Consider the following 26,418-nt stretch of genomic DNA (forward strand, 5'->3'; position numbering starts at 1 on the left):
CGCTCGGTAATGAACCTGTCCCGGCGCTCGGTAATGAACCTGTCCCGGCGCTCGGTAATGAACCTGTCCCGGCGCTCGGTAATGAACCTGCCCCGGCGCTCGGTAATGAACCTGTCCCGGCGCTCGGTAATGAACCTGGCCCGGTGCTCGGTAATGAACCTGTCCCGGCGCTCGGTAATGAACCTGGCCCGGTGCTCGGTAATGAACCTGTCCCGGCGCTCGGTAATGAACCTGTCCCGGCGCTCGGTAATGAACCTGTCCCGGCGCTCGGTAATGAACCTGTCCCGGCGCTCGGTAATGAACCTGTCCCGGTGCTCGGTAATGAACCTGGCCCGGTGCTCAGTAATGAACCTGTCCCGGCGCTCGGTAATGAACCTGTCCCGGTGCTCGGTAATGAACCTGTCCCGGTGCCGGCCGGAGACCATGATCTGCTCTGGTTTTCTGTCCTCTGTGTTTTGCGTTCTCGTGAATTCCCTGGAGGCGTCCATTCCCCCGTCCTCTGCATCCGCTCCAGGGGGCGATGGAGCCGCAGATTCTGCATTTATCGACTCTGCTCTGAGGCCTTCAGATGCCACCCACTGCTGGTCCCAGGCAGAAAGGGACCCTGTGCAGGAGCAGTGAATGGGCCCCTCCTTGTGACTGTGATAGGTGGATGTGGCCCCTCACATCTCGGGCCCCTCGGTTGCACCAATGCTATGTCCGCCCCGTGGCTTCCTATAATACGCACCCGGGACTGATATTTAGAGGATAGCTCTGACTCTCCAGTCACCTCCAGAGCTGCAATCATGATTCTGCTGTCAGCCAGGACTAGCAGGTGACCTGAGGCCCCATAATGCATTGCTAGTTGGCAATGACTGGTGTAAACTTTCCTGGTTTCCAGTATCCCCAGTAATACTACCACTGCTCCAGCAGGGGGAGCACTGACAGTGAGCGCCTTGAATGCTGCTTCGGTCATGACTGGAGTATAAGGAGCGATCTAAGTCAAGATCAAGACCAAATAAATAAAGAAATAGAGCTGCAATACCAGACATAACCTGTGGACACATGTGGCGCTGTTTTGTTTTTTAACAGTCATGTTCTTCTAAACTTTGACAACTCCTTTAAGAAGACTAATGTGAGAGCGGTGGTCACAGCTCCACCCCCGATCTGTAATATATGACCTCTACTAATAGCTAGAATTAAAGGGGAGCTCCATCTAAGATCTCCCTCTAACTCTTATCCTGTTTTGAGGCTGCACCCCTCACAAATACTTGATACAATCACAACTCTTTGAAAACGTTTTTTTTTTCTTGCTATATGGCGACTTTTTTGGCTAATGTAGATAAATGCATGTCACATTGGGGTCTCATAGTCTTGATGACGGAGGTGCACGCTGCTGGGCGCCCCCATAACTGGCTGTTATGCTGGGGGGAACCTCAGTGTAAGCGGTTCTTCTACCTGCAGCGCCACCAGTGGTGAGACAGAGCATTGCAGGACCTTGGTTTGACCATCTATTCATTTCTATGAGCGACAGGTGACAGTCCCTGTGCATTCCACATGATCTATAGCGCCCCCTGCTGTCAGCTCCTGTGGTTGCAGGTTCCGGATTTTCTGTGCTTCGTTCCCAGAGCAGTTATTGAATATAAACCTTATAAAGATTCCTATAAGCCTCCTGTGATGTGGGACATCCTAATAGGGTCCATACCGGGAGCATGTGGCTCCGATGGGGGTCAAATACTTCTCAGACACGAGGTCAGGAAAACGTGGACCTCACCCCCTCACTCTTCCGTCATCAGGTCGCACTTTTAGCTTTTGGGGGATGAAAAATTGAGATTTTGATGAAAAGCAGAATAATGGGGAACAGCAGCGGCGCGGACAGGATGGGAGATAAATGACGAGGGGAATTAAAGGAAGAAAATTAGAAATTATCATGGGCTGAAGTGCAAGCCCTTGAGTCTCCCAACGTATCTGCCGGCCCACCTAGTGCCCACAGGGTGGGTTCCCCTTAGGGTCATGAATGGCGACTGTTCTGTGCCAGGGGATACGTGGTTCCAGCCATGGATTAACCTTTGCACGCTCCAGTGTACAGGCGCTCAGTGTACAGGTGCTCCAGTGTACAGGTGCTCCAGTGTACAGGCGCTCTAGTGTATAGGCGCTCCAGTGTACAGGGGCTCCAGTGTACAGGCTCTCCAGTGTACAGGCGCTCCAGTGTACAGGGGCTCTAGTGTACAGGCGCTCCAGTGTACAGGCTCTCCAGTGTACAGGGGCTCCTGTGTACAGAGGCTCCAGTGTACAGGCGCTCCAGTGTACAGGCTCTCTAGTGTACAGGCGCTCCAGTGTACAGGCTCTCCAGTGTACAGGGGCTCTAGTGTACAGGTGCTCCAGTGTACAGGGGCTCTAGTGTACAGGCGCTCCAGTGTACAGGCTCTCCAGTGTACAGGGGCTCTAGTGTACAGGTGCTCCAGTGTACAGGGGCTCTAGTGTACAGGTGCTCCAGTGTACAGGGGCTCTAGTGTACAGGCGCTCCAGTGTACAGGCTCTCCAGTGTACAGGGGCTCCTGTGTACAGGGGCTCCAGTGTACAGGTGCTCCAGTGTACAGGGGCTCTAGTGTACAGGCGCTCCAGTGTACAGGCTCTCCAGTGTACAGGGGCTCTAGTGTACAGGTGCTCCAGTGTACAGGGGCTCTAGTGTACAGGTGCTCCAGTGTACAGGGGCTCTAGTGTACAGGCGCTCCAGTGTACAGGCTCTCCAGTGTACAGGGGCTCTAGTGTACAGGTGCTCCAGTGTACAGGGGCTCTAGTGTACAGGTGCTCTAGTGTACAGGCGCTCCAGTGTACAGGCTCTCCAGTGTACAGGGGCTCTAGTGTACAGGTGCTCCAGTGTACAGGGGCTCTAGTGTACAGGCGCTCCAGTGTACAGGCTCTCCAGTGTACAGGGGCTCTAGTGTACAGGTGCTCCAGTGTACAGGGGCTCTAGTGTACAGGTGCTCCAGTGTACAGGGGCTCTAGTGTACAGGCGCTCCAGTGTACAGGCGCTCCAGTGTACAGGCGCTCCAGTGTACAGGCGCTCCAGTGTACAGGGGCTCCAGTGTACAGGCGCTCCAGTGTACAGGCTCTCCAGTGTACAGGGGCTCCAGTGTACAGGGCCTCCAGTGTACAGGCGCTCCAGTGTACAGGCGCTCCAGTGTACAGGCTCTCCAGTGTACAGGCTCTCCAGTGTACAGGGCCTCCAGTGTACAGGGCCTCCAGTGTACAGGGGCTCCAGTGTACAGGGGCTCCAGTGTACAGGGGCTCCAGTGTACAGGGGCTCCAGTGTACAGGCTCTCTAGTGTACAGGCTCTCTAGTGTACAGGGGCTCCAGTGTACAGGCGCTCCAGTGTACAGGGGCTCCAGTGTACAGGCTCTCCAGTGTACAGGCTCTCCAGTGTACAGGCTCTCCAGTGTACAGGGGCTCCAGTGTACAGGGGCTCCAGTGTACAGGGGCTCCAGTGTACAGGGGCTGCAGTGTACAGGCTCTCCAGTGTACAGGCGCTCCAGTGTACAGGCGCTCCAGTGTACAGGCTCTCCAGTGTACAGGCGCTCCAGTGTACAGGCTCTCCAGTGTACAGGGGCTCCTGTGTACAGGGGCTCCTATGTACAGGGGCTCCAGTGTACAGGCGCTCCAGTGTACAGGCTCTCTAGTGTACAGGCTCTCTAGTGTACAGGCTCTCCAGTGTACAGGGGCTCTAGTGTACAGGCTCTCCAGTGTACAGGGGCTCTAGTGTACAGGTGCTCCAGTGTACAGGGGCTCTAGTGTACAGGCGCTCCAGTGTACAGGCTCTCCAGTGTACAGGGGCTCTAGTGTACAGGTGTTCCAGTGTACAGGGGCTCTAGTGTACAGGTGCTCCAGTGTACAGGGGCTCTAGTGTACAGGCGCTCCAGTGTACAGGCTCTCCAGTGTACAGGGGCTCTAGTGTACAGGTGCTCCAGTGTACAGGGGCTCTAGTGTACAGGTGCTCCAGTGTACAGGGGCTCTAGTGTACAGGCGCTCCAGTGTACAGGCTCTCCAGTGTACAGGGGCTCTAGTGTACAGGTGCTCCAGTGTACAGGGGCTCTAGTGTACAGGCGCTCCAGTGTACAGGCTCTCCAGTGTACAGGGGCTCCAGTGTACAGGGGCTCCAGTGTACAGGGGCTCCAGTGTACAGGCTCTCCAGTGTACAGGCTCTCCAGTGTACAGGCTCTCCAGTGTACAGGCGCTCCAGTGTACAGGCGCTCCAGTGTACAGGCGCTCCAGTGTACAGGCGCTCCAGTGTACAGGGGCTCTAGTGTACAGGCTCTCCAGTGTACAGGCGCTCCAGTGTACAGGCGCTCCAGTGTACAGGAGCTCCAGTGTACAGGCGCTCCAGGTCTCGGCCACTTTCATATTCGCCTCTTTCTTACTGTCCTGAGAAATAATTAGGAATCTGGAGTCTTCCCAGGTTCGGGACATGTGCGGTCCCAGCCAATTATTGTTCCTTTCTTCTTCCCAGAGCCGGGATCGTGGGTGCAAGGGATAAAGGATAAACACAAGACACAACGACATTGAATGTTCCTCTCCCTATGGTGCGCGGCCATGACGGCTGTCCTCTTCTGAGCACCACCGGGTGACCTGGATCTAGCAGAGGTTAATGTGACCGATCATCTCCAGAACTTGTCACAGAAGGACTAGAGTAGGTGAACCAGCCCCTGGCCGATATCAGACGTTCTTGTGCCTTGATCTTGCGGTGCGTTATTATCAGGATAGCCTTTGCTACATTTGTAACAGACGCTTCCATGTGTCCAAGCGCGATGGTGACATGAGCGATCATTCATAGGATTCCTGAGAATTGACGATTGTGTCAGTTTTCCTGATTATTGCTGATCGGATCGTTCATGTCCACCAATCATTGTTGGTGAGAAGTAGATCAGGGCCAAAAGAGCCGACAAGAATATCGCAGGAATGATGGATTATATGGAACCCTCCTCCATGTGAATGGCTTTGATAAGGTTTTTCTATTAGTTTTCCGCACTTTCTTTGGTTTTCTGGTAACCGCTCTCCTTTAAGAACCTGCGCGGACGACATCATCCGATAGAGATCTTGGCTGCAGACATAATATCCCCAGATCTTACCGCCAATGTCTGAACTCATGATAAGACGCTGGGCTTTATAAGATCTCAGCTCTGCGCCAGCTCCACGGGCAGTTACGGTTCTCCAATAATCCCCGAGCGCCGGCCACGGTAACGTCTCCTGTTCAGCAGGTTTCCAGGGATTTTACAATGATGGGGACATAATCTGGGGGATTACAGGGGGTCTGCAGCCCCAAAACTTGATTTTAACTACTCACACAGTCCTGCATGGGTCTTGGCCCCTATAAAACTCAAACCTACAGTATAGAGTTCACTTCTTTAGTTTTTCAGAAATTCTGGTTTGTTACATATGTAAATGAGGGCGCAGTGCACCCTGGCGTGGCTGAGGGCTCAGTGCACCCTGGCGTGGCTAATGGCTCAGTGCACCCTGGCGTGGCTAAGGCCTCAGTGCACCCTGGTGTGGATAAGGGCTCTGTGTACCCTGTCATGGCAGAGGGCTCATTGCACCTGGCGTGGCTGAGGGCTCATTGCACCCTGGTGTGGCTGAGGGCTCAGTGCACCCTGGCGTGGATAAGGGCTCTGTGTACCCTGGCGTGGCTGAGGGCTCAGTGCACCCTGGCGTGGCTGAGGGCTCTGCACCCTGGCGTAGATAAGGGCTCTGTGTACCCTGTCATGGCTGAGGGCTCAGTGCACCCTGCCGTGGCTGAGGGCTCAGTGCACCCTGGCGTGGCTAATGGCTCAGTGCACCCTGGCGTGGCTAATGGGTCAGTGCATCCTGGTGTGGCTAAGGCCTCAGTGCACCCTGGTGTGGATAAGGGCTCTGTTTACCCTGGCATGGCAGAGGGCTCAGTGTACCCTGGCGTGGCTGAGGGCTCAGTGTACCCTGGCGTGGCTGAGGGCTCATTGCACCCTGGCGTGACTGAGGACTCATTGCACCCTGGCGTGGCTGAGGGCTCAGTGCACCCTGGCGTGGATAAGGGCTCTGTGTACCCTGGCGTGGCTGAGGGCACAGTGCACCCTGGCGTGGCTGAGGGCTCAGTGCACCCTGGCGTGGATAAGGGCTCTGTGTACCCTGTCATGGCTGATGGCTCAGTGCACCCTGGCGTGGCTGAAGGCTCAGTGCACCCTGGCGTGGCTGAGGGCTCAGTGCACCCTGGCGTGGCTGAGGGCTCAGTGCACCCTGGCGTGGCTAATGGCTAAGTGCACCCTGGTGTGGCTGAGGGCTCAGTGAACCCTGGCGTGGATAAGTGCTCAGTGTACCCTGGCGTGGCTGAGGGCTCTGTGTACCCTGGTGTAGCTGAGGGCTCAGTGTACCCTGGCGTGGCTGAGGGCTCAGTGCACCCTGGTGTGGATAAGAGCTCAGTGCACCCTAGCATGGCTGAGGGCTCAGTGCACCCTGGCGTGGATAAGAGCTCAGTGCACCCTAGCGTGTCTGAGGGCTCAGTGCACCCAGGCGTGGATAAGAGCTCCGTGCACCCTGGCGTGGATAAGAGCTCAGTGCACCCTGCGTGGCTGAGGGCTCAGTGCACCCTGGCATGGATAAGAGCTCAGTGCACCCTGGCGTGGCTGAGGGCTCAGTGCACCCTGGCGTGGATAAGGGCTCAGTGCACCCTGGCGTGGATAAGGGCTCAGTGCACCCTGGCGTGGCTAATGGCTAAGTGCACCCTGGTGTGGCTGAGGGCTCAGTGAACCCTGGCGTGGATAAGTGCTCAGTGTACCCTGGCGTGGCTGAGGGCTCTGTGTACCCTGGTGTGGCTGAGGGCTCAGTGTACCCTGGCATGGCTGAGGGCTCAGTGCACCCTGGCGTGGATAAGAGCTCAGTGCACCCTGGCGTGGATAAGGGCTCAGTGCACCCTGGCGTGGCTGAGGGCTCAGTGCACACTGGCGTGGATAAGAGCTCAGTGCACCCTGGCGTGGCTGAGGGATCAGTGCACCCTGGCGTGGATAAGAGCTCAGTGCACCCTGGCGTGGCTGAGGGATCAGTGCACCCTGGCGTGGATAAGGGCTCAGTGCACCCTGGCATGGATAAGAGCTCAGTGCACCCTGGCGTGGATAAGGGCTCAGTGCACCCTGGCATGGATAAGAGCTCAGTGCACCCTGGCGTGGCTGAGGGCTCAGTGCACACTGGCGTGGATAAGAGCTCAGTGCACCCTGGCGTGGCTGAGGGATCAGTGCACCCTGGCGTGGATAAGAGCTCAGTGCACCCTGCGTGGCTGAGGGCTCAGTGCACCCTGGCATGGATAAGAGCTCAGTGCACCCTGGCGTGGCTGAGGGCTCAGTGCACCCTGGCGTGGATAAGGGCTCAGTGCACCCTGGCGTGGCTAATGGCTAAGTGCACCCTGGTGTGGCTGAGGGCTCAGTGAACCCTGGCATGGATAAGTGCTCAGTGTACCCTGGCGTGGCTGAGGGCTCTGTGTACCCTGGTGTGGCTGAGGGCTCAGTGTACCCTGGCATGGCTGAGGGCTCAGTGCACCCTGGCGTGGATAAGAGCTCAGTGCACCCTGGCGTGGATAAGGGCTCAGTGCACCCTGGCATGGATAAGAGCTCAGTGCACCCTGGCGTGGCTGAGGGCTCAGTGCACCCTGGCGTGGATAAGAGCTCAGTGCACCCTTGCGTGGATAAGGGCTCAGTGCACCCTGCCGTGGCTGAGGGCTCAGTGCACCCTGGCATGGCTAATGGCTCAGTGCACCCTGGCATGGCTAATGGGTCAGTGCACCCTGGCGTGGCTAATGGCTCAGTGCACCCTGGTGTGGATAAGGGCTCTGTGTACCCTGGCATGGCAGAGGGCTCAGTGTACCCTGGCATGGCTGAGGGCTCAGTGCACCCTGGCGTGGCTGAGGGCTCATTGCACCCTGGCGTGGCTGAGGGCTCAGTGCACCCTGGCGTGGATAAGGGCTCAGTGCACCCTGGCGTGGCTAAGAGCTCAGTGCACCCTGGCGTGGATAAGGGCTCAGTGCACCCTGGCGTGGATAAGAGCTCAGTGCACCCTGGCGTGGCTGAGGGCTCAGTGCACCCTGGCGTAGATAAGGGCTCAGTGCACCCTGGCGTGGATAAAGGCTCAGTGCACCCTGGCGTGGATAAGGGCTCAGTGCACCCTGGCGTGGCTGAGGGCTTTGTGCACCCTGGCGTGGCTGAGGGCTTTGTGCACTCTGTCGTGGATAAGGGCTCAGTGCACCCTGGCGTGGCTGAGGGCTTTGTGCACCCTGGCGTGGCTGAGGGCTTTGTGCACTCTGTCGTGGATAAGGGCTCAGTGCACCCTGGCGTGGATAAGGGCTCAGTGCACCCTGGCGTGGATAAGGGGCACTCCATGCACCCAGCCATGACAGGGTGCACTGAGCTCTTAGCCACACCAGGAATGTGTTTTTGGGGTAAGTCCCGTATAGGACGGTTTAGTAGTAATTGGGTCTCGGGGCGGCAGGATCCCATTATAGAGAGGTTTATAGTCGCAGTGATGGACACATTGTGACGTCTCAGCCTTTACACAGATGTCTGGTTACTAATGATACAACATAGGGGTCTGTAGCATGGCGACCACATCCTGAGCTGTTTCTCTCTGGAGTCAGCCAGCTACGGGGCTCACACTGTTCCGAACCTTCAGCAGTTCCTGTATTGTTGCTGCCAATTGTCCCTCTATGACCCCGGGTGTCACCATCACCAGGACCCCGCACACCCCACTGTCAGGAAGGACGTAGTCACAGACGCCACAAAGATCGGGGTCACATGAGGTCGACGCCAGAGACGTGAAAACTCCACCAGGATAAATGCCCCTCCGGGAGCGACCGGAATCAGGAGATCTGCACAGTCATCAGTACTATAAGCCGCTATTCACACCTCAGTCCCGGGCATCCATTATGTGTGTGCAAATACAAGGAATGATGGGGGTTGTAGTGCTGTGCGGTTCTCTGCGGCAGTATCACGCAGGATAGGATTAGATACACGGCTCAGCAGACAGTATCACACGGGACAGGATTAGATACACGGCTCAGCAGGCAGTATCACACAGGATAGGATTAGATAGACGGCTCAGCAGACGGTATCACACGGGACAGGATTAGATACATAGCTCAGCAGACAGTATCACACAGGAGAGGATTAGATACATAGCTCAGCAGACCGTATCACACAGGAGAGGATTAGATACACAGCTCAGCAGACAGTATCACACGGGACAGGATTAGATACATAGCTCAGCAGAAGTATCACACAGTAGAGGATTAGATACATAGCTCAGCAGACAGTATCACACAGGATAGGATTAGATACATGGCTCAGCAGACAGTATCACACAGGAGAGGATTAGATACACGGCTCAGCGGACAGTATCACACAGGATAGGATTAGATACACAGCTCAGCGGACAGTATCACACAGGATAGGATTAGATACACGGCTCAGCAGTCAGTATCACACAGGATAGGATTAGATACACATCTCAGCAGAGAGTATCACACATGATAGGATTAGATACATAGCTCAGCAGTCAGTATCACATATGGTAGGATTAGATACACAGCTCAGCAGGCAGTATCACACAGGATAGGATTAGATACACGGCTCAGCAGACAGTATCACACATGATGGGATTAGATACACAGCTCAGCAGTCAGTATCACATCTGGTAGGATTAGATACACGACTCAGCAGATGGTATCACACAGGATAGGATTAGATACACGGCTCAGCAGACAGTAAAACACAGGATAGGATTAGATACACGGCTCAGCAGACGGTATCACACAGGATAGGATTAGATACACGGCTCAGCAGACGGTATCACACGGGACAGGATTAGATACATAGCTCAGCAGACAGTATCACACAGGAGAGGATTAGATACATAGCTCAGCAGACCGTATCACACAGGAGAGGATTAGATACACAGCTCAGCAGACAGTATCACACGGGACAGGATTAGATACATAGCTCAGCAGAAGTATCACACAGTAGAGGATTAGATACATAGCTCAGCAGACAGTATCACACAGGATAGGATTAGATACATGGCTCAGCAGACAGTATCACACAGGAGAGGATTAGATACACGGCTCAGCGGACAGTATCACACAGGATAGGATTAGATACACAGCTCAGCGGACAGTATCACACAGGATAGGATTAGATAGACGGCTCAGCAGACGGTATCACACGGGACAGGATTAGATACATAGCTCAGCAGACAGTATCACACAGGAGAGGATTAGATACATAGCTCAGCAGACCGTATCACACAGGAGAGGATTAGATACACAGCTCAGCAGACAGTATCACACGGGACAGGATTAGATACATAGCTCAGCAGAAGTATCACACAGTAGAGGATTAGATACATAGCTCAGCAGACAGTATCACACAGGATAGGATTAGATACATGGCTCAGCAGACAGTATCACACAGGAGAGGATTAGATACACGGCTCAGCGGACAGTATCACACAGGATAGGATTAGATACACAGCTCAGCGGACAGTATCACACAGGATAGGATTAGATACACGGCTCAGCAGTCAGTATCACACAGGATAGGATTAGATACACATCTCAGCAGAGAGTATCACACATGATAGGATTAGATACATAGCTCAGCAGTCAGTATCACATATGGTAGGATTAGATACACAGCTCAGCAGGCAGTATCACACAGGATAGGATTAGATACACGGCTCAGCAGACAGTATCACACATGATGGGATTAGATACACAGCTCAGCAGTCAGTATCACATCTGGTAGGATTAGATACACGACTCAGCAGATGGTATCACACAGGATAGGATTAGATACACGGCTCAGCAGACAGTAAAACACAGGATAGGATTAGATACACGGCTCAGCAGACGGTATCACACAGGATAGGATTAGATACACGGCTCAGCAGACGGTATCACACAGGATAGGATTAGATACACGGCTCAGCAGACGGTATCACACAGGAGAGGATTAGATACACGGCTCAGCAGACTGTATCACACAGGATATGATTAGATACACGGCTCAGCAGACAGTATCACACAGGAGAGGATTAGATACACAGCTCAGCAGACGGTATCACACAGGAGAGGATTAGATACACGGCTCAGCAGACTGTATCACACAGGATAGGATTAGATACACGGCTCAGCAGACAGTATCACACAGGATAGGATTAGATACACGGCTCAGCAGACAGTATCACACAGGAGAGGATTAGATACACGGCTCAGCAGACTGTATCACACAGGATAGGATTAGATACACGGCTCAGCAGACTGTATCACACAGGATAGGATTAGATACACAGCTCAGCAGACGGTATCACACAGGAGAGGATTAGATACACGGCTCAGCAGACAGTATCACACAGGAGAGGATTAGATACACGGCTCAGCAGACAGTATCACACAGGAGAGGATTAGATACACGGCTCAGCAGACAGTATCACACAGGAGAGGATTAGATACACGGCTCAGCAGACAGTATCACACAGGAGAGGATTAGATACACGGCTCAGCAGACAGTATCACACAGGAGAGGATTAGATACACGGCTCAGCAGACAGTATCACACAGGAGAGGATTAGATACACGGCTCAGCAGACGGTATCACACAGGAGAGGATTAGATATTTCATTGATCTGAATGCCTTCCATTGGTGTTACATGATGGGGGGAGTAGTGCAGTAAGTTTCCCACAAGGTTTCACAGATATTTTGCAGGTTCAGATCAGGGGCTTCTCTGGGGCCTGGGAACCCGAAGGTCGGTCAGAGGTGGTCCTGTCCCCTCAACTATTAAGTGGGAAAAACATAACACACTGACTCCCCTCCTGGGTCAGGAAAAGGACATTAGGAGAAGGGAAAAACACAGGACCCTTCTGTTGTTAAAGCCTTAATGGGGGACTCGCTTGGTCTCGGCTATGGAGCCCCCTCTTCTATATGAACCAAAGGACGGAGTATGATCTCGGCTAATCTGGCCCCTGTAGGAAATCATTGGCCGCAGTGGAGTTTGGCCCATTGGCCTCAGCTTCCCTACAGCCCAACACACCATTGTATGTGACCTGTAAGACATGAAAGCATCCAGGAGTCGGAGTTTCCATCACTCCCTACATTGTGGATCAGTAGTTTGAGGACCTGTGACCTAAAATTGTTGTTGGCCCCTAGTTGGGTGGAGCAGATGATCAAAAAGTTCTAAAATGTTCTTACTCTGCTGCCATTCTCCTTTATGGAGTGTAATTTGATGAGTGCCCACATAAGGACCCCAACTGTTATGTCGGGGGATGGAGGGGAGCATCATATATGAGCTCATGAGTGGGAGGTTGGAAAGTGTCTTCTTGGTGTTTCCAGAGCTTCTGTATCCTTCTCCCAGTGATACGTTTTCCATTTGGAGGTTTTATGGGAGAAGGTTACAGATGTTTCCGTGCTCTCGCGTTCTCTGTCCTCCGCGTGTCGCACAGTCTCCTTTATTCGCGGGAGGACGTCGGCCGGTGGACATTTCAGGCACTGAGTCCAGGAGTGCAGACGGGGCTTGGGTGTCAGTGGGACATCGCCAGAAGGAAACTCAGGACCGTCCCAGAGGAAAACACGACATTCTCTCCAGAGAAAAACACGATATTCTCTCCAAAGGAAAACACGACATTCTCTCCAGAGAAAAACACGATATTCTCTCCAAAGGAAAACACGACATTCTCTCCAGAGGAAAAACACGATATTCTCTCCAAAGGAAAACACGACATTCTCTCCAGAGGAAAAACACGATATTCTCTCCAGAGGAAAAACACGATCTTCTCTCCAGAGGGAAAACACGATCTTCTCTCCAGAGGGAAACACGATATTCTCTCCAGAGGAAAACACGACATTCTCTCCAGAGGAAAACACGATATTCTCTCCAGAGGAAAACACGATATTCTCTCCAGAGGGAAAACACGATATTCTCTCCAGAGGAAAAACACGATATTCTCTCCAGAGGAAAAACACGATATTCTCTCCAGAGGAAAAACACGATATTCTCTCCAGAGGAAAAACACGATATTCTCTCCAGAGGAAAAACACGATCTTCTCTCCAGAGGAAAAACACGATCTTCTCTCCAGAGGGAAAACACGATATTCTCTCCAGAGAAAAACACGATATTCTCTCCAGAGGAAAAACACGATATTCTCTCCAGAGGAGAAACACGATCTTCTCTCCAGAGGAAAACACGACATTCTCTCCAGAAGGGAAAACACGATCTTCTCTCCAGAGGGAAAACACGATATTCTCTCCAGAGGGAAACACGATATTCTCTCCAGAGGGAAACACGATCCTCTCTCCAGAGGGAAAACACGATCTTCTCTCCAGAGGGAAAACACGATCTTCTCTCCAGAGGGAAAACACGATATTCTCTCCAGAGGGAAACACGATCTTCTCTCCAGAGGGAAAACACGATATTCTCTCCAGAGGGAAACACGATATTCTCTCCAGAGGGAAACACGATCTTCTCTCCAGAGGGAAAACACGATATTCTCTCCAGAGGGAAAACACGATATTCTCTCCAGAGGAAAACACGATATTCTCTCCAAAGGAAAACACAATATTCTCTCCAGAGGAGAAACACGACATTCTCTCCAGAGGAAAACACGATATTCTCTCCAGAGGGAAACACGATATTCTCTCCAGAGGGAAACACGATCCTCTCTCCAGAGGGAAAACACGATATTCTCTCCAGAGGAAAACACGACATTCTCTCCAGAGGAAAACCCAATATTCTCTCCAGAGGAGAAACACGACATTCTCTCCAGAGGAAAACACGATATTCTCTCCAGAGGAAAACACGATATTCTCTCCAGAGTGAAAACACGATATTCTCTCCAGAGTAAAACACGATATTCTCTCCAGAGGGAAACACGACATTCTCTCCAGAGTGAAAACACGATATTCTCTCCAGAGGAAAACACGACATTCTCTCCAGAGAAAAACAAGATATTCTCTCCAGAGAAAAACAAGATATTCTCTCCAGAGAAAAACAAGATATTCTCTCCAGAGGAAAAACACGATATTCTCTCCAAAGGAAAACACAATATTCTCTCCAAAGGGAAAACACTATATTCTCTCCAGAAGGGAAAACACGATATTCTCTCCAGAGGGAAACACGATATTCTCTCCAGAAAGGAAAACACGATATTCTCTCCAGAAGGGAAAACACGATATTCTCTCCAGAAGGGAAAACACGATATTCTCTCCAGAGTGAAAACACGATATTCTCTCCAGAGTAAAACACGATATTCTCTCCAGAGGGAAACACGACATTCTCTCCAGAGTGAAAACACGATATTCTCTCCAGAGGAGAAACACGACATTCTCTCCAGAGGAAAACACGATATTCTGTCCAGAGGAGAAACACGACATTCTCTCCAGAGGAAAACACGATATTCTCTCCAGAGTGAAAACACGATATTCTCTCCAGAGTAAAACACGATATTCTCTCCAGAGGGAAACACGATCTTCTCTCCAGAGTGAAAACACGATATTCTCTCCAGAGGAAAACACGACATTCTCTCCAGAGAAAAACAAGATATTCTCTCCAGAGAAAAACAAGATATTCTCTCCAGAGAAAAACAAGATATTCTCTCCAGAGAAAAACAAGATATTCTCTCCAGAGAAAAACAAGATATTCTCTCCAGAGGAAAAACACGATATTCTCTCCAAAGGAAAACACAATATTCTCTCCAAAGGGAAAACACTATATTCTCTCCAGAAGGGAAAACACGATATTCTCTCCAGAGGGAAACACGATATTCTCTCCAGAAAGGAAAACACGATATTCTCTCCAGAAGGGAAAACACGATATTCTCTCCAGAAGGGAAAACACGATATTGTCTCCCGAGGAAAACACGATATTCTCTCCAGAGGGAAAACACGATATTCTCTCCAGAAGTGAAAACACGATATTCTCTCCAGAGGGAAAACACGATATTCTCTCCAGAGGGAAAACACGATATTCTGTCCAGAGGAAAACACGATATTCTCTCCAGAGGAAAACACGATATTCTCTGCAGAGGAAAACACGATATTCTCTGCAGAGGAAAACACGATATTCTCTCCAGAGGAAAACACGATATTCTCTCCAGAGGGAAACACGATATTCTCTCCAGAGGGAAACACGATATTCTCTCCAGAAGGGAAAACACGATATTCTCTCCAGAAGGGAAAACGCTATATTCTCTCCAGAAGGGAAAACGCTATATTCTCTAAAGAGGGAAAACACGATATTCTCTCCAGAAGGGAAAACACGATATTGTCTCCCGAGGAAAACACGATATTCTCTCCAGAGGGAAAACACGATATTCTCTCCAGAAGGGAAAACACGATATTCTCTCCAGAGGGAAAACACGATATTCTCTCCAGAGGGAAAACACGATATTCTGTCCAGAGGAAAACACGATATTCTCTGCAGAGGAAAACACGATATTCTCTCCAGAGGAAAACACGATATTCTCTCCAGAGGGAAACACGATATTCTCTCCAGAAGGGAAAACACGATCTTCTCTCCAGAGGAAAACACGATATTCTCTCCAGAAGGGAAAACACTATATTCTCTAAAGAGGGAAAACACGATATTCTCTCCAGAGGGAAAACACGATATTCTCTCCAGAGGGAAAACACAATATTCTCTCCAGAAGGGAAAACACGATATTCTCTCCAGAGGGGAAAACACGATATTCTCTCCCGAGGAAAACACGATATTCTCTCCAGAGTAAAACACAATCTTCTCTCCAGAGGGAAAACACAATCTTCTCTCCAGAGGGAAAACACGATCTTCTCTCCAGGGGAAAACACGATATTCTCTCCAGAGGAAAACCCAATATTCTCTCCAGAGGAGAAACACGACATTCTCTCCAGAGGAAAACACGATATTCTCTCCCGAGGAAAACACGATATTCTCTGCAGAGGGAAAACACGATATTCTCTCCAGAAGGGAAAACACGATATTCTCTCCAGAGGGAAAACACGATATTCTCTCCAGAGGGAAAACACGATATTCTCTCCAGAGGGAAAACACGATATTCTCTCCAGAGGGAAAACACGATATTCTCTCCAGAAGGGAAAACACGATATTCTCTCCAGAGGAAAACACGATATTCTCTCCAAAGGAAAAACACGATATTCTCTCCAGAGGGAAAACACGATATTCTCTCCAGAGGGAAAACACGATATTCTCTCCAGAGGAAAACACGATATTCTCTGCAGAGGAAAACACGATATTCTCTGCAGAGGAAAACACGATATTCTCTCCAGAGGAAAACACGATATTCTCTCCAGAGGAAAACACGATATTCTCTGCAGAGGAAAACACGATATTCTCTCCAAAGGAAAACACGATATTCTCTCCAGAGGGAAAACACGATATTCTCTAAAGAGGGAAAACACGATATTCTCTCCAGAGGGAAAACACGATATTCTCTCCAGAAGGGAAAACACGATACTCTCTCCAGAGGGAAACACGATATTCTCTCCAGAAAGGAAAACACGATATTCTCTCCAGAAGGGAAAACACGATATTCTCTCCAGAAGGGAAAACACGATATTCTCTCCAGAGGGAAAACACGATATTCTCTCCAGAGGGAAAACACGATATTCTGTCCAGAGGAAAACACGATATTCTCTCCAGAGGAAAACACGACATTCTCTCCAGAAGGGAAAACACGATATTCTCTAAAGAGGGAAAACACGATATTCTCTCCAGAGGGAAAACACGATATTCTCTCCAGAAGGGAAAACACGATATTCTCTCCAGAGGGAAACACGATATTCTCTCCAGAAACGAAAACACGATATTCTCTCCAGAAGGGAAAACACGATATTCTCTCCAGAAGGGAAAACACGATATTCTCTCCAGAGGGAAAACACGATATTCTCTCCAGAAGGGAAAACACGATATTCTCTCCAGAGGGAAACACGATATTCTCTCCAGAAGGAAAACACGATATTCTCTCCAGAAGGGAAAACACGATATTCTCTCCAGAAGGGAAAACACGATATTCTCTCCAGAGGGAAAACACGATATTCTCTCCAGAAGGGAAAACACGATATTCTCTCCAGAGGGAAACACGATATTCTCTCCAGAAGGAAAACACGATATTCTCTCCAGAGGAAAACACGATATTCTCTGCAGGGGAAAACACGATATTCTCTCCAGAGGGAAAACACGATATTCTCTCCAGAGGGAAAACACGATATTCTCTCCAGAGGGAAAACACGATATTCTCTCCAGAGGGAAAACACGATATTCTCTCCAGAGGGAAAACACGATATTCTCTCCAGAGGGAAAACACGATATTCTCTCCAGAAGGGAAAACACGATATTCTCTCCAGAAGGGAAAACACGATATTCTCTCCAGAAGGGAAAACTCGATATTCTCTCCAGAAGGGAAAACTCGATATTCTCTCCAGAGGGAAAACTCTATATTCTCTCTAGAGGAAAACACGATATTCTCTCCAGAGGGAAAACACGATATTCTCTCCAGAAGGGAAAACACGATATTCTCTCCAGAAGGGAAAACACGATATTCTCTCCAGAAGGGAAAACACGATATTCTCTCCAGAGGGAAAACACGATATTCTCTCCAGAAGGGAAAACACGATATTCTCTCCAGAAGGGAAAACACGATATTCTCTCCAGAAGGGAAAACACGATATTCTCTCCAGAAGGGAAAACACGATATTCTCTCCAGAAGGGAAAACACGATATTCTCTCCAGAAGGGAAAACACGATATTCTCTCCAGAAGGGAAAACACGATATTCTCTCCAGAAGGGAAAACTCGATATTCTCTCCAGAAGGGAAAACACGATATTCTCTCCAGAAGGGAAAACTCGATATTCTCTCCAGAGGGAAAACCCTATATTCTCTCTAGAGGAAAACACGATATTCTCTCCAGAGGGAAAACACGATATTCTCTCCAGAAGGGAAAACACGATCTTCTCTCCAGAAGGGAAAACACGATCTTCTCTCCAGAAGGGAAAACACGATCTTCTCTCCAGAAGGGAAAACACGATATTCTCTCCAGATACATCCAGAATTGAGCGGCTCAGGAACAAACATTTGGGTAATTGCTTATTCACCGTTGTAATGGTGTCTGTTCCCCATCTCTTGTAATCTGCAGCGTTTTCTACTCTGATGGGATTCCTCTAACACCTTTCTGAGCCCTTTACGTTTCATGATCTCTTTTGGTCATCAGAGGACGCTCTTCTGGGCTTTTGTCATCATCTTGACTATTTGCAGAACATAATTAGCCCCCGTGTCCCGACTAGCAGATATTTGGCTACTTCTATTCGCCGTCTGACAGGTGCTGGGTTCATCCCTTTGCTGATTTTTGTGGTTTGTGGCGCCGGAAGAAAATCCAAAAAACGCGCGATGCAAGGAGAAAAGCCATAAAACGTGCGGTGCCGGGAACTCCTGTTGCTGAGAGAAAAGCCATAAAATGCACTGTGCCGGGAGAAAAGCCATAAAACGCTCGGTGCCCTGGAGAAAAGCCTTTTTACGCCGTTCGAGTGATGTAAGGTTTGGTTGTAACATATAATGCTGGTTCCACGCTCGGGAGCAGAGATATAAGAGACACAGGTGTACGAAGCGGTGTTATAGCAGTGCTGACTACGCGCTTCTCTTCCAGATACTGAGGTCCAAGCAGTAATGATGTCGTTAAAGCTGCTCCACCAGTAAAAGCCGTACCGTTGAACCGCTGCAGCTAATCCCTGGCCTGGAGAGAGGGGACACGTAGAAACATTAGGGGGGTGCGTGCAGGGGTTGTATTGCTCAAAGTCGGAGGATTGTGCGCCCGCAGCAGAATTATCTAAAAAATATTAACAATGTTCTTCTGTTTCCAGAAAGTTTGAATCATTTAATCTCTGCGCAATCTCGCCTGTGGGCAATGTCTGTGTTATGTGCTGGAAAGACATATATCAATATATGATAATTAAATCACTCTGCTGACTCCGCCTTCTAATAATGAGATGCCTGCTGAACTCGCCCTCTAATGATAATGAGATGACTCTGTTGACCCCACCCTCTAATGATGAGATGATTCTGCTGACCCGCCCTCTAATGATAATGAGATGACCCTGCTGACCCCACACTCTAATGATAATGAAATCACTCTGCTGACCCCACCCTCTAGTAATAATGAGATGGCTGCTGAACCCATCTTCTAATGATAATGAGATGACCCTGCTGACCCCGTCCTCTAATGATAATGAGATGCCTGCTGACCCTGCCCTCTAATGATAATGAGATGACTCTGCTGAGCCCGCTCTCTAATGATAGTGAGATGACCCTGCTGACCCTGCCCTCTAATGATAATGAGATGCCTGCTGACCCCGTCCACTAATGATAATGAGATGACCCTGCTGACCCCACCCTCTAATGATAATGAGATGACTCTGCTGACCCCGCCCTCTAATGATAGTGAGATGACCCTGCCCTCTATTGATAGAGATGCCTGCTGACCCCACCCGCTAATGATAATGAGATGTCTCTGCTGAACCCACCCTCTAATAATAATGAGATAACCCTGCTGACCTGTCTTCTAATGATAAGGAGATGCCTGCTGAACCCGCCCTCTATTGATAATGAAATGCCTGCTGAACCCGCCCTCTATTGATAATGAGATGCCTGCTGACCCCACCCTCTAATGATAATGAGATGACTCTGCTGACCCCGCACTCTAATGATAGTGAGATGACCCTGCTGACCCTGCCCTCTATTGATAACGAGATGCCTGCTGAACCCGCCCTCTATTGATAATGAGATGCCTGCTGACCCCGCCCTCTAATGATAATGAGATGCCTTCTGACCCTGCCCTCTAATGATAATGAGATGCCTGCTGACCCTGCCCTCTAATGATAATGAGATGACTCTGCTGACCCCGCCCTCTAATGATAGTGAGATGACCCTGCTGACCCTGCCCTCTATTGATAATGAGATGCCTGCTGACCCCGCCCGCTAATGATAATGAGATGTCTCTGCTGAACCCACCCTCTAATAATGAGATGACCCTGCTGACCCGTCTTCTAATGATAAGGAGATGACTTCTAACCCTGTTGATAATCCCAGGGGACGGTAAATGATCACTGTTGTTGACCACTACTAGAGGACCCTTACCGCTCATTTTTGTGCAATAGCTTTGTGGCGCCCCTAGGGGTATTTGCCACAAAAATAGTTATTGACACCAAATACAAATATTAAAATAGCAACACTGCACTACCATCTCCGGCCAGAAGGGGGAGCTCCAGAGACTCCCCTTGATCTATTCTGGTCTGAGAAAAGGACTGGCAGTTGGGTTGAGGAGCTGAAAGTGAGAGGTCGTATAACTGAACTCCTAACAGCCCTATGACGGATTATAGGCCCGTAATACCCATAGTAGGAAAAGAGGAATAGAGAAAAAGGACATTGTGAGAACCGGGTAGCAATAACCTGTACCCAGAATAGGCGCAGAGACGGATACCGGATCCGTGGCTATATTCATTACATATAATACAGCAACCGGAAGGAAGTGAGGTGATATTAGCTTCACCAGGGTAAGATGCAGCAACAGACACAGAGTTCAGCGGTACTCCCAGAGGGGGTAAGCCGACTAAAAAAAAGGACTCGGGTTGTCCGTCGAACCAGAGCACAGAAGAGACAGATTGGGTCGGCAGCCAGTTCACATACAGCAGCAGGGCCATACAGAAACTGCGCATAATAAGAGGTGGAAATCCTGACAGGATCAAAGTAATTCAGAGTTCTTATACAGACTCCGGTGACAGTATTGGTTGCAAATCCCTTTTTGTTGAAGTAAACTGGTTAAACGTTTCAGCGCCTCAGTCTTTCATTTGGACAATAGCCATCGATCCAGGATCGGGGTCATCACAGCTGAGAGGACCTGCTGCTGATCAACTAAGTGTCTGTTCCTCCATGATATCCCTTACACTGTGCATCGCCTGAGGCAACAGCACCGGGTCAAGCCACTAGTGACATCCCCCTCAAGAGACGGACCTCATTGATCTGGTGCTGGGTACCTCGATCTCACGGGCGTCACAGCTTGATCCCGTCTGGGTCTCTGATCTTCTGATCGGTCGATCTGACCCCAGTGTCCTGGAGGTGAATAAGTTCCGCTGTAGACTCCTGAGTGATAAAAATCAATAATCATTTCTCACTTTCTTTTCATTTGTTGCAGGAACAAGAAGATCCGAATAAGCTGGCTACCAGCTGGCCAGACTATTACATCGACCGGATCAACTCCATGGCGGCCGTAAGTGATGATTACTCTATAAATACCTCCTCTGACCCAGAACCGGAAATGCTGAGCCCCAGAATGGTTCTCCTTATGAGCTGACGTCTGGTACAAATGACCGGATGATGCGCACAAACATGAGGCTGGTTACATTGTAACGGGTCCATGCCTGATGTCTAATGATAATGCAGTTTATCCTCAATCATCAGGAAGAGAAGGGTTAAATTGTGACAATAACATCTTGCTGATGCAGAAGCTCCGGCATCACATGGAGATGAGGTCCCTATAGGAAGTGATTGCCGTCATCTGTATCACTTTATATTGTAATGTTCCCACGCTGCGGAGCCCGATTGTTACATGACTGCGCCCTGTGAGGGGGAAACACGGAAGAGCCGGTGGATGTGACCCGTCTAATGCTGCCATATCTGAGGAGGACCGGAGGCGCAGAGCATTTCACATCACACGACCGCGTTCACACCTTACTATTAGCAGGAAACTGCAACGAAACGTACAGGAGCAGAACCTGAAGAGGAAAACGAGGAGACCGGGCGCATCTACGGTGCCCCCATAGCAGTGATATCTATAGTGCCCCCATAGCAGTGATATCTATAGTGCCCCCATAGCAGTGACACCTATAGTGCCCCCATAGCGGTGACATCTACAGTGCTCCCATAGCAGTGATATCTATAGTGCCCCCATAGCAGTGATATCTATAGTGCCCCCATAGCAGTGATATCTATAGTGCCCCCATAGCGGTGACATCTACAGTGCTCCCATAGCAGTGATATCTATAGTGCCCCCATAGCAGTGACATCTACAGTGCTCCCATAGCAGTGATATCTATAGTGCCCCCATAGCAGTGATATCTATAGTGCCCCCATAGCAGTGATATCTATAGTGCCCCCATAGCGGTGACATCTACAGTGCTCCCATAGCGGTGACATCTATAGTTCTCCCATAGCAGTGACATCTATAGTTCTCCCATAGCGGTGACATCTATAGTTCTCCCATAGCGGTGACAGCCCCACTGACCCCCATAGCAGTGACACCTATAGTGCCCCCATAGCAGTGATATCTATAGTTCTCCTATAGCAGTGACAGCCCCACTGACCCCCATAGCAGTGACATCTACAGTGCTCCTATAGCGGTGACATCTACAGTTCTCCTATAGCGGTGACAGCCCCACTGACCCCCATTAGTAGTGACATCTACAGTACCCCCATAGCAGTGATATCTACAGTACCCCCATAGCAGTGATATCTATAGTGCCCCCATAGCAGTGACAGCCCCACTGACCCCCATAGCAGTGACTCCTACAGTGCCCCCATAGCAGTGACAGCCCCACTGACCCCCATAGTAGTGACCTGTATAGTCCCCCATAGCAGTGACACCTACAGTGCCCTCTGGGAATTTCTCGGGGTCCACAGTTTCCCATCACTGGAGCCACATGTTGCTTTGGCGGGCCTTGGTTAGGGGTCGCTGAGCCTTTCTGTCCGTCCATTGTGTTTGCTGTCGTCCATTTCTCTTCCTCTCTGAGTCGGCGCAGATATTGCGATCAGTCATCGCTTTCCTTTCATCTGGTTGTGGACGGAGTCTGATCCCGATGGAGCGCGCCCATAGATTACAATGGTGGTCACATCTAAAGCCCCCCGTGATGACAGCTGATCACCGGACCCCAGCTGTAGGGTTTATCCCACTTTGCGGCATGAATCTTCCATCTGTAACCCTTTCCTGTAATGCTGATAATAGATGAGGGTGGATATGAGAATCATGACGGCTCAGTGTCTGTTTTCCCCTTGTTCCCCTATATCTCAACGCAGTTTGTCCCCGGAGGTGTCCGCATTCAATCACACCCTCCAGCTAATGCAACAATGTAACAATATCCCTGGTCCCTATAAGATATATAGACTGATGCTGCAGCAGAAACCTCTCCCCTTCCACGTGATGATTTTGTGAAGGAAGGAGGAATCGCTGGCAGCGATATCCCCAGGTTCCCATAACTCCTGTGACTCGAGCGATTACTGAGAATTCCCCTATTTGCCCCTTGTAGGCTGGCCTCACTCACAATTTGTCATACCCCCAGATTTCCCAGCATTCCCTTCATTTCCCATAGTCCAGTGTTCTTGTCACGTTGTAGCTATTAATGCACATGGCGTCCCCATCCCCATTTATAAGGTCTGCCTTGTGTGCTCAATGTCAGTAGGTGACCCAGACAAAGTAAAGCACATCATGGCTGCTGACAGGAGGGGGACAAAGGTCAGAGCTGGCAAACACAGCTGCCCCAGCCCATCCTGCTCCCTATAAATGTTCCCCAGTATAATACTGGTATAATGCCCCCGGCCCGGACCCCGATACATTATACTGGAACGTGGGATGAATATGAAGACGTCGGTGAGTGACTCGGGAATCTCACAGTTCACAGCTGGGATTATTGGGATTCATGAATGGCTGGAGCTGGCACCTGACGTGTCCAAGGTGTCACCACTTCCCGTGGCGCCTGGAAAGCATTGCCAGAGCCCGGTGGCAGCAGCTGGTGCACGAGCGGCAACAATGTAACCACTGCAGAAAGGAATCCAGTAAACTCAGGGACGGCGCGAGAGGGAAAAAAGAACAAAAAGATTTGAATTTGATACATTGACCTTTTTGTCGCCCCATAACTGCCGCCTCCCCGCGGACATCACGGTCTGTGCTCTTGCCCTGTGATTTCGATGCCTCCGCCACCCCGGCTCACCTCACTCTTTGTTCCCGCAGATGCAGACTCTTTACGCCTTTGATGAAGAAGATACGGAGATGAGGAATAAAATCGTAGAAGACTTAAAGACGGCTCTGCGGACCCAACCCATGAGGTACAGCCACCGACCGCTGCCTGGGGTCTGCCGCAGGCCGAGTGTTGGGGCCCCACGGCCGACCCCACCTGACCCTGCTGAGTGGTCAGGCTGCTCACACTATGTGACGTCACTGCTCCTGTGATGACAAAGATTTCAACAGGTGGCTACATGCACTGATACACTGGTGTTTGATACATTGTTGCATATAGGACACTAGTGTTTGTTATCTGGCAACTTCTGTGTTACATTATTATGGAAATGGCCATCTGTGTTGCATTTTGCAGATACAACATCTCTTGGTTACAATACCATCATACCAATGATCGTTACATTGTTGCACACATGATTTGGTGTTTATTACATTGTTGTACACGTGCATTGGTCTTTATTACATTGTTGCACACGTGCATTGGTCTTTATTACATTGTTGCTCACATGATTTGGTGTTTATTACATTGTTGCACACGTGCATTGGTCTTTGTTACATTGTTGCACACATGATTTGGTCTTTATTACATTGTTGTACACGTGCATTGGTCTTTGTTACATTGTTGCACACATGATTTGGTGTTTATTACATTGTTGCACACGTGCGCTGGTCTTTATTACATTGTTGCACACATGCACTGGTCATTATTACATTGTTGCACACATGCATTGGTCTTTGTTACATTGTTGCACACATGATTTGGTCTTTATTACATTGTTGCACACGTGCGCTGGTCTTTATTACATTGTTGCACACATGCACTGGTCATTATTACATTGTTGCACACATGCACTGGTATTTATTACAATGTTGCACACGTGCACTGGTCTTTATTACATTGTTGCACATGTGCACTGGTATTTGTTACATTGCTGCACACGTGCACTGGTCTTTGTTACATTGTTGCACTCGTGCACTGGTCTTTGCTACATTGTTGCACACGTGCACTGGTCTTTGCTACATTGCTGCACACGTGCACTGGTCTTTGCTACATTGTTGCACACGTGCACTGGTCTTTGTTACATTGTTGCACACGTGCACTGGTCTTTGTTACATTGTTGCACACGTGCACTGGTCTTTGTTACATTGTTGCACACGTGCACTGGTCTTTGCTACATTGCTGCACACGTGCACTGGTCTTTGCTACATTGTTGCACACGTGCACTGGTCTTTGTTACATTGTTGCACACGTGCACTGGTCTTTGTTACATTGTTGCAGACGTGCACTGGTCTTTATTACATTGTTGCACTGTTGACCCTGGTCTTTGTTACATTGTTGCACCCTCATCTCCTATAGGACAGTGTCTCTCTGTGATTTCAGTGTCCCGGTTTTTCCGTGGGAAGCGTTAATGAGTAAATGACGTTAGATTGATCCCACGATTACGGTTGACGTGACGACTTCTCCGTTGAGGCTGATAAATGGATCCTCTGTGAACGGAATCCGCGTCTCATTATCGTGTTTATCGGGGGCTTCGCCAGTTCTGGGCCATTAACCCTAATAACCGGATAAAGAGCGGCAAGACATTCCCACACAAATGATGTCCTGTAGGGGGAGACACTGTCGGCTCCCAGAGGAAGGGGCTCACGAGGCTGACCCCCCAAAACTATGGGAAAAAAGCACAAAAGCCGACATTAACAGGTTCTTACCGGCTTGTGACTTAAAGGGGCTGTCCAGGGTGCACAAGTTATCCAGAAGGTGCTGGTTACTGGGGTTTGCTGAGGGTGCGCGGGTCTGCGCCGTACCGCGGTGCTCGGGTGACACGTTCCAGTCCCCGCTTGTGCTCATCACTAGTTATCACTTCTAGATCTTGAGGGGTCCAGCCGGCCGAGCGGGCACTTTAGGATGGAGCAGCATTGCACGTGCCAGCCAGCGCTCCATTCATTCCCTATCAGGCTGCCGAGCGCTGCACTCGCTGTTTTCCAGGAGCCCCATAGAGAATAATCTGCACTGCTGCCCCATTGTCACGGGATAAAAATGCCGCATCGGGGATAAAAATGCCGCATCGGGGACAAAAGGTTCTGCCAGTCCCAGTGGTCACACCCCTTTAACCTTTGGACAAGTAAAGCCTTGTTTTCACAGCCAACCCCTTTAAGGCCCCATACACATTATACTAAAGTCATCTGAACCTGCTGGTGTCAGTGAGATTGGCCTTCAGTATTATGGGGGTCTCCGATACCCCCCAACAGATGATGTCAGAGAGAGAGAGGGGTTGTAATCCTCAGGGGACAAGAGAGGGGTCCGACAGCGGCTCTCATGGGAGAAGGGGGTCAGCCAAACATTCCTGTGGCGGAGACAGTTGTCAGGTGAACTATCATTCAGCCGATAG

General features: G+C 50.0%; 1 protein-coding gene across 6 annotated transcripts in view; it reads left to right on the top strand.

Annotated features, from left to right (window-relative positions):
- The window catches only part of DAAM2 (dishevelled associated activator of morphogenesis 2), a 281,131-nt gene that overhangs the window by 130,558 nt on the left and 124,155 nt on the right, over positions 1-26,418 (top strand). For all 6 annotated transcript variants that reach the window (XM_077282013.1, XM_077282018.1, XM_077282017.1 and 3 more), the window contains exons 4-5: positions 21,218-21,292; positions 24,026-24,120. In XM_077282013.1, the coding sequence (XP_077138128.1) occupies positions 21,218-21,292; positions 24,026-24,120 (170 nt within the window). The remainder of the gene's footprint in view (positions 1-21,217; positions 21,293-24,025; positions 24,121-26,418) is intronic.

Source organism: Ranitomeya variabilis, chromosome 2 (assembly GCF_051348905.1).
Source record: "Ranitomeya variabilis isolate aRanVar5 chromosome 2, aRanVar5.hap1, whole genome shotgun sequence".
Taxonomy (NCBI): Eukaryota; Metazoa; Chordata; class Amphibia; order Anura; family Dendrobatidae; genus Ranitomeya; species Ranitomeya variabilis.